Source organism: Denticeps clupeoides, chromosome 9, assembly GCF_900700375.1.
Source record: "Denticeps clupeoides chromosome 9, fDenClu1.1, whole genome shotgun sequence".
NCBI classification, from domain to species: domain Eukaryota; kingdom Metazoa; phylum Chordata; class Actinopteri; order Clupeiformes; family Denticipitidae; genus Denticeps; species Denticeps clupeoides.
Genome location: NC_041715.1, coordinates 20,652,573 through 20,669,746, shown reverse-complemented (window position 1 = coordinate 20,669,746; position 17,174 = coordinate 20,652,573). Strand labels below are relative to the sequence as shown.

Here is a 17,174-nt window from a genome sequence, read left to right as displayed (position 1 = left end):
TACACCAATGACACTATGGCAAATGCCTTCGTTCAATCATCATGTGATTAAGGTTCAGAAATTTTATTCCTGTCCACTGCATACAAAGCACACTGTACTCTATGCACTGCTGAAAACCTAATTAGAAAATAAAAAACATAAATAAATTATTACATCACATATAAGCATTGTAATAGTTAAAATACCAGTAACATACAGTACAGGCCAAAAGTTTGGACACACCTTCTCATTCAATGTGTTTTCTTTATTTTCTTGACCATTTTACATTAGTAGATTCTTACTGAAGGCATCAAAACTATGAATGAACACATGTGGTGTTATGTACTTAACAAAAAGTGTGTCACGGTCCACGGAACCAGAACGTGAGCACATGTAGGAGAAGACGAGGAACCTTTGTGCGGTGGAACGCAAGGAGGCAGGTAAGTTCCCTCTGACTGACTATGTGAACGCGAACCGGCGTAATCCGCAACACCACATGGATGTTGTCGTTCGTGTTATAGTACAATTTAGGATGGGACAGGACGAGAGGAAGGAGTTCGGGAGAGAGGATATGATAAGGTCAGGAACGGTCTTACTTTTAGATGAAGGAGTGGAGCCCAGTCTCGCTGACGTGTGTAAATCAATGACTGAGCGGCTGGCAGTGGATATCTTGCCAATTTATAGGAGTCACGTTACCTCGTTTCCGTGTTGCTCCCAGTCACATGGATGGAATCATGTGACAAAGTGGAGACCTGGCCTCCACAGTCACCGGACCTGAACCCAATCAAGATAGTTTGGGGCGAGCTGGACCGCAGAGTGAAGGCAAAGGGGACAACAAGTGCTAAACACCTCGGGGAACTCCTTCAAGACTGTTGAAAAACCATTTCAGGTGATGACCTCTTGAAGCTCATCGAGATGCCAAGACTGTGCAAAGCAGTAATCAGAGCACCTAAAAAGGTAAAAACTGGAGCAGATTTGCTGATAATGCATTATAAAACAATGCAATAAAATCATCAGAAAGAGCAGCCTCTGTTGTGTGATTTGTTTCTCATTTATGTTTTTAAAAGTGATCGCTCTGTTATGTGCTGGAATTATTGGTCATTCCCATTGATCATTGTGGTTAAATGACAGCTCATTTGAGTCTTCAGAGACAGCAGAATTGAGTGGCAGTTCCATCACGTCCCCATCATGTTCCATCATGTCTTGACCTCTCCTTTCCTACCACTGGCCAACAGTCACACATTGTGAATTGAATAACAGAATCAATTGAATATATTTAATAGATAATAACAGAGTGCAAATTACCCCTCCATAATTGGGGGTACTGCGTTAAAAACACTCTATGACCATTATTGTCCACTGCAGCAGCAATACGACATGCAACATAATGAGAATAAATACAGAAAATCTATTATCCCTATCCACAAGAATTTGGATTTGTTAACTAGAACTAGAACTCTACTAGTAAAAGTAATTAGCCTATACATTTACAAACAACCTCTAGCAGAGGATATTTCATTGTGTGGACTGTGTGCTGTGCTGTGTATCACAATGACAATCACTTTTACTTAATATAATATTACTTCATATAATCTCAATGCATGATGTAAAAAAGTTGGTCCACGCCTTTATTACCTCAAGGTCAGTTCACTGCAATGTCTGGATGTTTTAGTAGGTGTATGAATAAACTCCAGCTATGCTGTAAATGTATTTCCTCACCACCTTCACCACACAGGCCATCAGACAACAGAACACACAGGAAGTGACACTTTCCTCTGAACACTTTCCTCTGAACTGTCAAACAAACACACGTACGACCTCTGCAATATTGAGTAATATTATGTATTAATGCGCCATTCAATTTTGTACAGCAGTATTTGCACTATTTTACTCTGGACATTATTTATTCATTTCACTAGTATAGCACTGTCTGTCTCATTGTTAGCTACCTGTTTTTGGTTAAATGTTGTCCCCTTTGTCCTCTGTTTGCACTTTATGAAGCCCATTTTGTCTGTCACACATGTGCACTTTATGTCAGTATGTAACTTTGTGTAATTGTTTAAATGTTACATGTAGCACCAGGTTCTAAGATGTATGTAGCTAAAATGAAAATAAAGATCAACTTCAACTTTTCACAGGCTTTCAGCTCTTAAATTGAGAAGCAGACCCTGGGCTCAAGACTTCCTGCTGTCCATCCGCTGTGATAATTTTTATTGTTTTGAGCTACCAGAATGTGAAAGTATAAAGTAACCTTGTGAAGGACAAAACCACCATGTTTTTGGGAAAATGTACATGTTTGCCATGTACATGTCCAAGCAGAGAAAAATCAATTGAAATGAAAAAATAAATAAATAAACAAACAGTCGGCAATGTTTTCTAACTGAATTCAAAAACTAAAACTGCTGTAAAAGATTGCAAACTTAATGTGCATGGTGTTAAAAAAAACATTGGTACACAAATAGATATTAGTCTACACATAAATATTATTCATCTGTCATGGCCGCTGTCCCACCACCTGGCCTCCAGGGTGCAGACGATCCGGAAACAGAGGAGACCGGGGTCAGTGCTTTGAATAAAAGCCGGGCAGCCATCCTTGGTTACTCGCTTTATGTTCATCGTCTTGTGCGCGTACATACAAATGCAGCAGTAGCTGTGTTTGAGTCACATGACTATGATGACGTACAACGGCGAGAACAGGAGGTAAAAATGGAGTTCATGGAGGAAAGCGTTATGATTTGAAAGTGAAGTGATTGTCATTGTGACACACAGCACAGCAGATGGTGCAGCCTAACAAAATGTGTCCTCTGTATTTAACAATCACCCTTAGTGAGCAATAGGCAACTGTGAAAGGCGCTCGGGGAGCAGTGTGTGGGGACGGTGCTTTGCTCAGGATTTAAAGCTGTCACAAAACTTAATTGTGAAGTAAAGTATAAATACTCGAAAATTCTTCTTATGTACACTAACAAAGTATTTGTATTTTGTTACTTCCTGTCTAGGAGATGGTTCTGAGGTATGGAGGTGCTAAGCCATTTAAAGATAAAACCAAAAAGTACACATTTTTAAATCCATTCTAAAATGTACAGAGAGCCAGTGCATATAAGCCAATGTGGCAGATATGTGATCCTGCTTACGTGAGCTGATTAACTGCAGTCGGTTGTTAATAAGAGATCCAACAATGCTTATACCTATCTATTACAATTGTCCAAAGATGAAATGAAGGCATGGGATGTCCCTAAAGTCATCTTTGCAAGTACTCTGAGTTCAAGGAGGCTTGTTTTTATCACAGCATTTATCTGTTTGAGAAATTCCAAATCACTGTTGTCAGACAGACAGTTCTGAATTTTGTAAACATTTTAAACTTTTCACATGTTTGAAGACCTGAAAACACCTTTAACTTCTATTTAGGAATATGCAAATTTGCATATGCAGCAGCCACTGAATTCTGAGTCATTTCACTGCACCAAAATATTGATTTCCAAAATTGTATTGCACATTGATGTTTTCTTCTACCTGACCAACAAACTAAAAAGTATAACTGAAGGAAAATTAAGGTCTAGCAAAATATGGATGAAATGAAACACATAATCAAGTAAATAGGCTGTTTGTTTTCATTTATTTGTCTGCTTAGATGTTTTTAACACATATCCATTATGCGTCTCATGCTCATGAATCTCATGTTGCTGTAGCCCATCTCTCTGAAGCTCCTGTACTCCCCTGGCCTGAAGTAGCACATCCTGCCTCTGTAGTGGGGCTGCTCGTACATCAGCCAGTGGCCGTCCATCACATGGCAGGACATGCAGTTAGACATGCGGTAGCGGTCCATGATGGACTCACAGTCATCCATGCACTCATGCATTTGACCACTGAAATTCTCCCTCTCATAGATCCTTAACCTGTATGATCCAGTGTGCTATTGAAAGGACATAAGAACAAGAAACGTATATAAACACATACGTCTGGCGTTCACAATACAGAGAATTGTAAGTTAACTGATCTTAAAAAATACCATGGGTATCATGCGGCAGGATCTGATGGAGTCCCTCCATTCAAACATGCTCATGTAGTCTGCATAATCACCCCTCCTCATGAAATACTGGTTGCCCATGTAGTTGGTGCGGTCATAGACCATGAAGCAGCCACTCTCCACCCTGCAGGAGTGGCAGCGGCTCAGGTATGAGGACATGTCAGCACAGTCTCCCATGCACTCATAGGAGCGACCCTGGAAGTTCCTGTCCTCGTAGAAGATGATCTGGCAGAAAATAAAATGAAAAGGTCAGAAACAAATTGTTGTTTAAATAATGTTTAAAATATTGAAATGCTAGGATAATGATAATTAATTGTGTTTCACATCACATATATTATCACATAATTGTGTTTCACATATCACATATATTAAAACTTATTTTTTCAGGTTTTAGCAAAGTACATTTAAAATGTCATAGAATCAAGTTTTAGCTCAGTGAAAAAATCCTTTACCTTCCCCATGGTGAAAGTGATGACAGCTGTACCTCAGTACTGAGCAGTGAGCTGCTGGAAATACCACACTCGCTGATTAGCCTTACTTTTATACGTGACTGGAGCCAGAAAATATACCCCCCATTGTATATAAACTCCTGAGCCAGCAACAATACGAAGAGGCGTGGCATACACTGTCTGCATTAAACGTTTACAGTATTTGTTGTGGTGTGCATTTTGTGGTGTGCAGATGTGTTGCTTGTATTGTTTCTCATTGTGTTGAAATGTTTGCTGTAAATTAAATTGAATGAAAAACAAATAGTCAAAAAACTATATCTACAAAGGCAAAATTCAGTTTCAGTCTTGACTTTGCTGCAGCATTGCTACTCACAGCTGACCTGTTTGACTGACTCTACATGGTGTTTTATATTTTATCCTTTATTCATTTTGAGTTCAATGTTTTTTAAGTAGTACATATGTAACTTTTTTCCTTTACATTAAAATTGAAACATTATGTATATTATGTCAACATATCGTCTGATAAGAGGGTAGTCTTTAGTCTTTATTTTGTTAGAACAATGCCATGGACCCAATCAGGTTGTGATTCGGGCTTTGGGAAGATTAATCCAAAAGCTTAGCGTTTGCTTGTTTGAAACATTTCCCAATCAGTTTTGTATCATTTTTGGAACACATAAAAAATGTCAAAGTTAACAAATTGAGCTGATGTTTATTCCATTTGATCAGTATTACTATCAGCAAAAAAGCACCAGACAGGCTTTTGGGCAGTCGCAATTTTCATTTGAAGGTGTTTTCTGTGATTGTTCCTGAACATCCTTACTGATTTACTGTGTCTTATTCCAGTGTCCTAGCAAAGTGGCTGCACCTCCCAATATATTTTACATATGGGAAATTGTTTGAACTGATGGGTCTTGTAACCTGCAGTTATTTTGGAATTTTGGCCCATAGATTTCCAGCTGGGGAAGATGTGTTGGAGGATATGTTCCAAAACATGCTATCTGTCCATACTGACTGCCATCATGCTGGCTTTTGAACTGAATGCTGAAAACAGGCTGAAAGCCTCCTTTTTAGCTAGAGGATATGTTGTCCCTGATTACATTTATGGCATTTGGCAGAGGCACTTATCCAGAGCAAACGTGCTTTCATGTTACCATCGATGAAGTAATCAATTCTGGTTCACTAGGACTCAAACCTTGAAGACAATCATTTTATTCACTAGGTTGTATTTTTTCCTTGCATAAGTCAGACTACAAGAGTTCCAAGTATTCTCTAAAGAGGAAAGTCTTAAGATGCCATTTTAAAATACTCAACGACTGTGCTGTTCTGACCTCGAGGGGAACTTCATTCTAGGGGCCAAGACAGAGAAAGGTCTGGATGAATGTTTTCCTCATACCTTCAGCGGTGGAGGGACAAGGCGAGCAGTACTGGAGGGTTGGAGAGTGTGGGGTATAATAAGGGCTGTGAGGTAGGACGGTGCTACCCCATGTTTGGCTTTGTAGGCCAGCATCAGTATTTTGAACCTGATGCGTGCAGCTACTGGGAGCCAGTGGAGGGAACATAGCAGAAGGGTGGTGTAGAAGAATTTGGGAAGGTTGAAAACCAGTTGTGCTGCTGCATTCTGTATCATTAAGGTAGTTACAGTAACCCAGTTGTGAGATTACTAGGGTCTGAACGAGTATCTGGGTGGCCTGTGTTGACAGATAAGGGTGGATACATCTGAAATTGTAGAGAAGGAATCTACATGAGCGGGAAAGATTGGTGATGTGAGTCAAGATGGAGAGTTGGTTGTCAAATTTGAACTCATCTGTAGGGAAAATTGAGCCCAAATGTGTGGTTATGTGGGTATGTGTTTGTGAATTGATCCATAAGTCTCATGGTGATTTTAATAATAATGTTCTTTTAACAAGGTCTGGACACAAAGGGCGCCCCCAGAGTTATAAACTACATCAAATAAGAGCAGGTCTGATCCTAGATTTTAATGCAAATTGAAATGCCTTTTGGGAATTTTATTGTACACAAGTTCTAAAACTATTACAACCAACATGAAAGAGGAAAGGCACGTACGTTTCATTCACACTTATTCATATTGCTATCTTGAAAACGTAAGCAAGCTATGAGGTTTTTAATGCAGCTAGGCTTCACGAGTACAACAGAGGCAGATTTACGTAATTAACATGCTAATTTACTTTGCACAATTCATAACATGTTCTCTGTCTGATGTATGATTACACAGTAAAGAATAGATTGGTCCTACTTTGAAGGTGTAAGGCTGGCTCTGCTGGTCTTTACATGTTGACTCGTGATGGCAGGGTGTTGTTGTGGCTGAAGGTTGAAGGTTGGTCTTCTTCTTTTTCTGTTCATCTAGCTATTCTTCTCAGTTGGGTTCAGTTTCCTTATTTGTTTCTTTGTTCATTTCTGCTTCCCTGCTTCTCCTCTAAGTTGGCAATGGGATTCCAACTTTATCTGCAGTAAGACCACACCCCAGGTTGAGGCCTTAGCCAATTCTCTGATGCTGCAGGGAGAGCCGGCATTGCTTCTCCCCCCAATTGACCTTATGACAGGAGATGAGTTCATTTTGATGCTCATTATAAGAAACTGATATAAGACTTTTGCAATACACTTTTGCTATTCACTCATTTCACAAGTTGTTGGTTAAGGACACATCAAACAGTACATCATGGCGTACCACATTCCTGTCAATAACCCAACCTGAAGTTAACTAGGTATGTCTTTTGAACATGGTACAAGGGAGATGAACAGGGGACACCTTGGTTTTGTCTTAGATCAGGCAGGTTAAATGGGGAGACAATCAGCATCAATAAGCCTCACCTGATTTTCATTCACTTGATGAAAGTTTTGGAGGAGGACGATGACATGTGTGGGTTGGATTATTATCAGTATTTATATTTCATATGCAATTTAGAAAAACATGAAAAGGGATTGAATACAAAAATTACATTTAAAAAAATCATTATGGCACATTATGAAATAATGAAGTTATTAATGAAGTTCACTAATGTCACGAACGCAGTGACGATCATCAGCAACATTGATGAGTCAGCATACAGAGTTGATCATCACCTTCAAGAAGACTCATCTCGAACACATATCAGCATCAGCAGCCTCACGGTAAAGACCAAGTCCCTGGGAGTTCACATCTCAGACGACCTCACCTGGACCACCAACACCACCTACATTGCCAAAAAAGCTCAGCATCATCTCCACTTTCTGAGACAGCTGAAACGAGTCAACCTTCCTCCACCCATCCTCACCATGTTTTACAGGGGCAACCCTGAGCGATTTCTTACCAGCTGTATCTCTTTGACAACTGCAGAGTCATGATTCTAAACCAGATAAAACAGGAACAAGATCACAGGAACATCTCTTCCTCTGCTACAGGACATCTTCCACAAGCGCTGCTCCAGGAGGGACCCATGCATTGTGCTTCACCCTTCAAACCTGTCACATGGACCCCCATGGCAGATCCTGTCCAGTCTACACTGAAAAAAGTGAATGCTGGTTAAACATAATAAAAGGTAATCTGTCACACCTTAAATTTTAGCATTACCGTAATGTAAATAAACTGCTTAAACTTGTTTATTTAAATTACGTCAATGCTTAAAATTTCCATTTTAAAATGTAAAACTTTTCAAAGCATACATTTTTTTTTAAAGTGTGAAGTGCCAGTGTTCACTTTTTACAGCTTATGGATGCACAAAAAAAAAAAAAAAAAAAACTTTAGTGTTAGTTTGTTTAATGTGGTTTTTTTTTTTTTTTTTTTTTTTTTTTTGACATGTCTTGACATGTCTTTATTATGGTATTATTTAAATGTTTATTTTATTTATGTATTTGTTTTTTATTGCTTAAGTCGTTTTTTTGAAGTGAAATTTAAGTCCAATTACCTTAAAGTGATTGTACATCTTTCCTGCAAATACTGAATAAACATGTCAAAAATACTACAGGGAGTGCAGAATTATTAGGCAAGTTGTATTTTTGAGGAATAATTTTATTATTGAACAACCATGTTCTCAATGAACCCAGAAAACTCACTAATATCAAAGCTGAATGTTTTTGGAAGTAGTTTTTAGTTTGAGCTATTTTAGGGGAATATCTGTGTGTGCAGGTGACTATTACTGTGCATAATTTATTAGGCAACTTAACAAATATATACCCATTTCAATTTATTTATATACCAGTGAAACCAATATAACATCTCCACATTCACAAATATACATTTCTGACATTCAAAAACAAAAAAGCCATCCATGGATTCTGTCAGTGTTTTGATCTGTTCACCATCAACATTGCGTGCAGCAGCAACCACAGTCTCCCTGACACTGTTCAGAGAGGTGTACTGTTTTTCCCTACTTGTAAATCTCACATTTGATGATGGACCACAGGTTCCCAATGGGGTTCAGATCAGGTGAACAAGGAGGCCATGTCATTAGTTTTTCTTCATTTATACCCTTTCTTGCCAGCCACACTGTGGAGTACTTGGACACGTGTGATGGAGCATTGTCCTGCATAAAAATCATGTTTTTCTTGAAGGATGCAGACTTCTTCTTGTACCACTGCTTGAAGAAGGTGTCTTCCAGAAACTGGCAGTAGAACTGGGAGTTGAGCTTGACTCCATCCTCAACCCGCAAAGGCCCCACAAGCTCATCTTTGATGATACCAGCCCAAACCAGTACTCCACCTCCACCTTGCTGGCGTCTCAGTCGGACTGGAGCTCTCTGCCCTTTACCAATCCAGCCACGGGCCCATCCATCTGGCCCATCAAGACTCACTCTCATTTCATCAGTCCATAAAACCTTAGAAAAATCAGTCTTGAGATATTTCTTGGCCCAGTCTTGACATTTCAGCTTGTGTGTCTTGTTCAGTGGTGGTCATCTTTCAGCCTTTCTTACCTTGGCCATGTCTCTGAGTATTGCACACCTTGTGCTTTTGGGCACTCCAGTGATGTTGCAGCTCTGAAATATGGCCAAACTGGTGGCAAGTGGCATCTTGGCAGCTGCACGCTTGACTTTTCTCAGTTCATGGGCAGTTATTTTGCGCCTTGGTTTTTCCACACGCTTCTTGTGACCCTGTTGACTATTTTGAATGAAACGCTTGATTGTTCGATGATCACGCTTCAGAAGCTTTGCAATTTTAAGAGTGCTGCATCCCTCTGCAAGATATTTCACTATTTTTGACTTTTCTGAGCCTGTCAAGTCCTTCTTTTGACCCATTTTGCCAAAGGAAAGGAAGTTGCCTAATAATTATGCACACCTAATTATAGGGTTTTGATGTCATTAGACCACACCCCTTCTCATTACAGAGATGCACATCACCTAATATGCTTAATCTGTAGTAGGCTTTCGAGCCTACTACCAACAGCTTGGAGTAAGACAACATGCATGAAGAGGATGATGTGGACAAAATACTAATTTGCCTAATAATTCTGCACTCCCTGTAGTTTGCTCTTTTAAACTGAACTGTCTAATTTAGGCTTATGAGTTAATTGTTTTTTTTACCTTTACTATAATCCTACTGAGAGCAGGTTTGTTTGATTTATGGCAATGCCATAACCCCCCTTTAATTTAGTCAAACCTACATTTCTGATGCAGTAGATAATTTAATATTGTGAATAAAGGTCAGTTGTATTGATTCTTCAATCAGTTCAACTGATTTTAGTGGTACTAAGATAATTGAAAAGGGTTTTCTAATAATCAATAAAGATTAAGTGAAACACAAAACACAGAAATCTATTGAAATTAACAATGGCTCTCTCAACATGTATGTATATTTCATTTGTTAACAGCCATTTCCAGCTTCCATAGTTATTTACAACATTCACAATGTTTGGACAGTATTTCTAACCAAAAGAATAAAAAATATTTTTATGGTAGTGTGTGTGTGTGTATATAGATATTAAAAACAAAAATAAGACCAACTGTTTAATTACAACATGAAGTAAGTATTTAAAATTCAGTGCAATTAGTCTCTGCTAAAAAATGTGAAACTTAAAGACTCTCTGCCCATGACATTTCTGATCCTCACTGTAAAAAGTGTAAAAAGAAAAACCCCTAGCATTTTAGCATTCATGTCAATACTAAAATATTAATTGTGACAGATTACTTCAATTTTTTTAAGTTTACCCAGTGTACACTTTTTACAGTGAGGTGGATCAGCAAATCAGAGGGCAGAGGGCATTGTAATGTCATTGTATACCTGTTGCTTCATTCATTTATTTTAGTTTGATTTATATATACCTATGTCTAATATGTCCAACAGATTTATGATTTATAATTCATTTCTTGTATGAATTAGCAAGGATCAACAGTACTTGGAAAAGGTAGTGAGGACATCTCACCAAGAGAATGAATCAATGAATCAGTGATCAGTTTTTTGTTTCCAAACTTAAATTGTACATGCCCATACAATATTGTAATCACTTTGTAAAACCATTTTGTACTGAATTCTTTGAATTTCTCATATATTTTTATTAGACTGCCAACTGCCCAAAATGTTGCTTGTTAGACTCCAAAGACTATGCCATACCTTATACCATGATATTCCATTATTTTGATTGTCAATTTTATGTAAATCGCAGTGTTCCTTAGGTGATTCACTTAAATTTTCACATTCATTCACTCAAAAGAAACAAAACAAAGAACTTGGTTATATACTCTTGATATTGAGATTTTATTTTGAATGACAGATTGCTGAATGCTGAACTGAGGAAGTTTAACAATTTTCCATGATGCGTCTAATTGAGCCAACCCTTATGGATCCAAAGCCCATATCTCGAAGGCTCCTATGCTCTCCAGGCCTCAGGTAGATCATCCTGCCTCTGTAGTTAGGCTGTTCATACATGAGCCAGTGACCATCAATCACTTGGCTGGACTGGCAGTCAGACATGCGGAAGCGCTCCTGGATGGAGTCACAGTCATCCATCAGCTCATGCATCTGCCCAGCAAAGTTCTCCCTCTCATAAATCCTTATCCGGAAGTTTCCTCTGTGCTACATCACACAATTAAAAATGTTAGCTTTCAGAGTATTTTACCAGACACAGTGCAGAAAGTGTAAATGTTCTGGGATTACCATTGGAATCATGCGACAGGATCTGATGCAGTCGCTCATGCTCATGCCCATCAGCCGTTGGTTGTCAGGGTACTCTCCCCTCCTCGCCAGCATCTGGTGGCCCATGTAGTTGAGACGCTCGTACACCATGAAGCAGCCACTCTCCACCCTGCATGAGTTGCAGCGGCTCAGGTAGGTTGTAAGCTCTGCACAATCTCCGCTGGTCTCATAGGAGCGACCCTGGAAGTTCCTGTCCTCATAGAAAATAATCTGGATTGGGAAATTTAAAAAAAATGATAATTATTGTAAATGCATTATAAATTTATGAAAAAAGATTTGTCATTTTGTGGAACTGAGAAGCAATATATCAACTTTATGAGAACATGGTTATACAAACATGGTAATGATGAACAATGAAAGAATATTACTATTATATAGAATAGTTATATTTCTCCTACCCTGCCCATTGTGACAATGTGTTGTATTGTTAGAACCTTCCCTTAATAGTTAGTCTTCCCTTCCCTTACTGCTTCAATATCAACACATTATCAGTCACTTTTATACTGAACTTGATAGCTGATGGCTCTGTAGGCCCATTGTGCAGATGCCTTACTCAGCAGAGCTACATAGCAGCCTTTAATGTTTGCTAAATCAGTCTGTAAGTGGTTATTATTCAGAATTGTATGCATCTGGTGCAGAGCCAACGTCGAACGGTCTGGTGGGGGGCACTGGCGTTCTGCCAGTTTGCAGTTAACAGTTCTCATTTTGAAGTCAAAATCTTGAAAGGAATTCCTTAAATACATTAATGAATTATGTAAAGAGTTATGCTGTTTTCCATCTACTCATAACAACAAAATATGCTTTTTATGCATAATTGTTTTATGTTCTTTGCATGTTTAATGAACAACACATGAGTTGAATGATATAATAACAAGAGTTTTGTCCTTTATCATCTGGTGAAAAGTTTCGATCAGGTTTCTTGCTGATTTATCCAATTAGAATAATAGTTTTTGTTGAGGGATTCTAGAATTTAATGAATTACAATACAATAATCCAGGAAGTAGAAATGCTCAGTATCTAGCCTACTGAATATGTAATGATTTGGTGATAGGCCGACTGCTGGGTTGATGACTCAGGGATTTTTTGACAATATGCTGTTGATCTCTCATTAAGTATAAAAAGGGATGAGGACCCCATTTTAAATTGTGCAGTGCAGATATACTCAATAAATAAATAAATACATAACAAGACCATGGGAAAAGTGAGTACACAAGACTGGCACAACTGAACATATTTCACTTACTTTTCATTTATTTATTTTCATATAAGAATAGGTAGTCTCCTTATTTTTTCTTTCATGTGGTTGGTAGTAGCCTAGTGTGTAAGACACTCGCCTATGAACGAAGGTTCAAACCACAACTTACTACAATTATGTCCCTGTGCAAGACACTTGTTATGGAGCATATTATACAAAATATGAATTATTAATATTGGTTGTAATATTGTAAGTGATTATTGTTGTAAATTATTGACTTCCATGGTTGAATAAGATTCTTAAAATGTTTCACAGATCATATTCTATGAGGACAGGAACCTCCAGGGTCGCTCCTATGAGACCAGCGGAGATTGTGCAGAGCTTACAACCTACCTGAGTCACTGTAACTCATGCAGGGTGGAGAGTGGCTGCTTCATGGTTTATGAAAATCCCAATTATCTAGGCCACCAAATGTTGGTGAGAAGAGGAGAGTATCCTGACAACCAACGGCTGATGGGCACAAACATTAATGACTGCATCAAATCCTGTCGCATGATCCCAATGGTAACCTAAGAACATTTAGAATTTGTCTAGTTCTTTATAAATGTGAAATTAAGTCTTTAATTTCTTATGATTTCACGAATAGTACAAAGGATCATATAGGATGAGGATCTATGAAAGGGAGAACTTTGGTGGTCAGATGTCTGAGCTGATGGAGGACTGTGAGTCCATCATGGAGTCCATCATGTCTGACTGCCAGTCCTGCCATGTGATGGATGGCCACTGGCTGATGTACGAGCAGCCCCACTACAAAGGCAGGATGATTTATCTGCGACCAGGAGAGTACAGGAGCTTCAGAGACATGGGTTACAGCAACACAAGATTCCTGAGCATGAAACGCATTGCTGACACTTGTTAATTTAAGAATAAATCAATACATTTATTGTTTAAAGGGTGTCATTTATGGAAATGGATTTTCTTTTTACTTGGGAGTAAATTTAGCTAAATTTAAATATGACAATTTTCTGAGCAAAACATGTATTAATAAAATGATTTGGGAAAAAACATGAAGCATGTTCGGGAAGTAACAGCTGCAAGATTATCAACTATCAATCTGCTGTCTTGTTGAGATGAAAAACAACACAATACAACTCATCCTCACAGAAAAATGTATCATTATTTATTATGTGCATAAATTCAAAGGCACCCAATTAAATGCCTCTATTTTAACATGTTACATTATATACATTTACATTGTATATTATATCTATTTTAAAAATATTGTATACATTTTCTTAACAGACACTGTCAGTGCGTCACAGTCCACGAACATCATACACATCGCATTATAGTGATCTGGCATCTGGTGAGAAAGCTAACTAAGATAACTAACTACAAGATTGTTAACTAGCTCTGCGTTTGTTGTCATCAGACTTTGAGGAAAAATTCTAAATCTGACAAAGAATGTCATGTGTGCATGCATAGTAAATAGTTGTCTGTTTGGGGTAGATATTTATTTATTTATTTTTTTTTTTGCAAGCAGCTAGATCACTTCTACAGAGCCCCATAAGTACCATGAAATGGAAAAAAAACAATCCTGTTAGTGAAAGTGAAGTATTAATATGGACACAGGAATGTTACCTTGTGTTAGTTTATGTTCCTGTGCCTCACGCCTTCAGGGTTTTTTTTTTTTGTATCCTGGTAACCTTTATTTTGGCTCTCAAGCCATTTGTTTTGTGTTTATTGATAAATCCCTTTTAATAAATATTTTTGACAAGGTCTGATGATATGGTTATAGAATTTTATTTTTCACCAGGCCTCGTAACTATGACAAATGTAGGGGATTTTAAATGAGAGACATATGGACAATATTAGTGAAATTATAACATGAATTTGAATAATTCAACAAGAATATGAGACGCATTATTCAACAAGAATATAAGACGAACAAACCTTATTTACTTTAGATGTGGGAGAGTCACCATACCCTTTTAATAATCCAAATCATGTTAAAAGGAGGGCACAAGGGAGCACGACTTACAGTTTGTTTTATCAGATGCCCTTATCTAGAGCTTGAATGGGGCTTGTACAACATAAAGAAGTCTTGAGGGCCAAATTGAACTGAAACATGTTTGCTCCCTTACAGAGGAAGGCCTTGTTTGGTTCAGGCTGTACTGTCTTTTCTATCTTTTCCTCCTGTCTTTCATTTTGGTTTTCTCTGTAACATTGGTACCTTTTTACATACAATATTCACATGTAACTGCAATAATAATTTATTGGTGTTAATAAATTAGAAACTGTTCATCCTTTTAACCTATATTGTGCCATGCCTCTTAGGTAACATCAAGTTGGAGTGGTTTGAATACAGTGCTTTTGTGTGTTGAGAGAGAGAGTTTTTTGCTCTATTCTCCCCAGTTTTACAAATGGTGACCCCGATGTGATACCTTTGTTCAGATGTGCGACCGTAAGTCTTTTTATCTGAATTTTACTGCATAGCGAGGAATAGAATCTCTGTACTTTAATTTAAATAAAAAGGATATACATATCCTAAAAAACGCCCGGGACCGTAGAAACCGAGGCATTTCTAAATCCAGATCCACTCAGACAATGTATAAAATGAAGTCTGTATCACTTACAATGTGGCATGTAGATATGGCTGGCACAATAGAGGAACTCACAAACCAAACTGTAACCAGTAATAACCAAGATTTGTGACATTTTAGATTACCGTGGGACATAGTTTATGATGTTCAATGTAATACCGGTAAGCAATTTGATAATAACTGATTAGGGATTGGAAATTGGAAATAAAAGATTCATGTTCATGTTCAGTGTAATCAACATGTTTAGGATCAGAATTTATATTTATGTGAAACTGTTTTTCTCTCTGAACACCTCAATAGTGGTATAATCTCAAATAATAACTTTTAGTGATAAAGGTGTAATTCTCTAATCACATGGCAACAAGCGGGACTTTTTATTTGTATTTATTTTTCCGGCCACTGTTGTTGATAGACAGAGTTATGAATTCCCTGATATCATTTTAAGCTTCTCACTATATTTACATGAGTTTACGTTACAATAGCTGATCGTTGTTGTCATGAGCAGGACGAACAAGCAGATGCACAGTCATGAACCAATTGTGATCCCCATGGACCCTGAATACTCAAGTGCTCCAGGGGATCAAGCGGCCATCTGTAAGATGGGACATCGCAGGACCATGAAGTTTCTGTGCTTTTGTTTTGCATGGAGATTCAACACCTCCGTTTTCCATATCTTTGTCAAATGTCAAGATGTGTGAAATGCCTGCCACAGGTTCTTGTGATGCCCCGTGGACGGGAGACCACGGGGGCAGGACAAGACAGAAACAACACATTCTGATTGGTCGGTGACAACTTACTGTGAGCCAAATGTATAAAGGATTGTTCACTTGTGGTCGGGGTTTTTTCATTTCCTTTTCTATCAGAAGCTGAGGGAATTTTTCCTATTTTACCTATTTTTCTCATGGCTTCTCTCTCTCTCTCTCTGTCCCTTTACTCTTTCTTTTCGTCTGTAACAGATTTCTCTGTAACATTTTTACATACAATATTCACATGTAAATGCAATAGTAATTTACTGGTGTTAATAAATTAGAAACTGCTCATCCTTTTAACCTCTATTGTGCCATGCCTCTTTTTGCCACTTGAATACAATGCTTTTGTGTGTAGAGAGAGAGTTTTTTTACTCTATTCTCCCAGGTTTTACAAATAATAAATAAAGAAGTCTTGTACCTATTTACAACAGCCCGCAACCTTGGAGTAACAATAGACAACCAACTCTCCTTCTCGACTCAATTCAGCAATCTTTCCCGCTCATGCAGATTCCTTCTCTACAATATCAGACGAATCCGCCCTTATCTGTCAACACAGGCCACCCAGATACTGGTTCAGTCCTTAGTAATCTCACGGCTGGATTACTGTAACTCCCTCCTAGCTGGTCTACCATTCAACCTTAACAATTTATACAAAATGCAGCAGCACGACTGATCTTCAACCTACCCAAATTCTCTCACACCACCCCTCTGCTACGTTCCCTCCACTGGCTCCCAGTAGCTGCATGAATCAGATTCAAAATACTGATGCTGGCCTACAAAGCCAAACATGGAGTAGCTCCATCCTACCTCACAGCCCTTATTACACCTCACACTGCACCTCGTTTACTCCGAGCCTCCAGTACTGCTCGCCTGGTCCCTCCATCTCTGAAGGTAAAAGGAAGACACTCATCTAGACTCTTCTCCGTCTTGCCCCCTAGGTGGTGGAATTCCCATTGAGGTCAGAACAGCTCAGTCACTGAGTATCAAACTGAGACCTTCCTCTTTAGAGAATATTAACTTGTAACTTTCTTATGGTCAAACTTGTGTACAGAA

General features: G+C 38.3%; 3 protein-coding genes across 3 annotated transcripts; 1 reads left to right on the top strand and 2 right to left on the bottom strand.

The window, feature by feature from the left end:
- Positions 1-3,564: 3,564 nt before the first annotated feature.
- LOC114796678 (gamma-crystallin M3-like) lies at positions 3,565-4,568 on the bottom strand. The gene is made up of 3 exons (XM_028991090.1): positions 4,456-4,568; positions 3,986-4,228; positions 3,565-3,889 (listed from the first exon to the last, which is right to left on the bottom strand). Exons 1-3 carry the CDS (start codon positions 4,462-4,464, stop codon positions 3,614-3,616), a joined length of 528 nt encoding a protein of 175 aa, XP_028846923.1. The 5' UTR covers positions 4,465-4,568; the 3' UTR covers positions 3,565-3,613.
- Positions 4,569-11,108: 6,540 nt separating this feature from the next.
- On the bottom strand, positions 11,109-12,113 carry LOC114796504 (gamma-crystallin M3-like). Its single transcript, XM_028990697.1, has 3 exons — positions 11,973-12,113; positions 11,536-11,784; positions 11,109-11,454 (listed from the first exon to the last, which is right to left on the bottom strand). Exons 1-3 carry the CDS (start codon positions 11,979-11,981, stop codon positions 11,179-11,181), a joined length of 534 nt encoding a protein of 177 aa, XP_028846530.1. The 5' UTR covers positions 11,982-12,113; the 3' UTR covers positions 11,109-11,178.
- A 559-nt stretch (positions 12,114-12,672) lies between these two features.
- On the top strand, positions 12,673-13,721 carry LOC114796505 (gamma-crystallin M3-like). The gene is made up of 3 exons (XM_028990698.1): positions 12,673-12,775; positions 13,085-13,333; positions 13,416-13,721. Exons 1-3 carry the CDS (start codon positions 12,767-12,769, stop codon positions 13,686-13,688), a joined length of 531 nt encoding a protein of 176 aa, XP_028846531.1. The 5' UTR covers positions 12,673-12,766; the 3' UTR covers positions 13,689-13,721.
- Positions 13,722-17,174: the final 3,453 nt, after the last annotated feature.

What these genes read in the sequence shown, in the direction of transcription:
- LOC114796505 (XM_028990698.1), top strand. An exon ending in CCTGTCGCATGATCCCAATG is followed by an intron (nt 13,334 to 13,415) that starts GTAACCTAAGAA and finishes TTTCACGAATAG; the next exon opens with TACAAAGGATCATATAGGAT.
- LOC114796504 (XM_028990697.1), bottom strand. An exon ending in CCTGTCGCATGATTCCAATG is followed by an intron (nt 11,455 to 11,535) that starts GTAATCCCAGAA and finishes TGTGTGATGTAG; the next exon opens with CACAGAGGAAACTTCCGGAT.
- LOC114796678 (XM_028991090.1), bottom strand. An exon ending in CCTGCCGCATGATACCCATG is followed by an intron (nt 3,890 to 3,985) that starts GTATTTTTTAAG and finishes TCCTTTCAATAG; the next exon opens with CACACTGGATCATACAGGTT.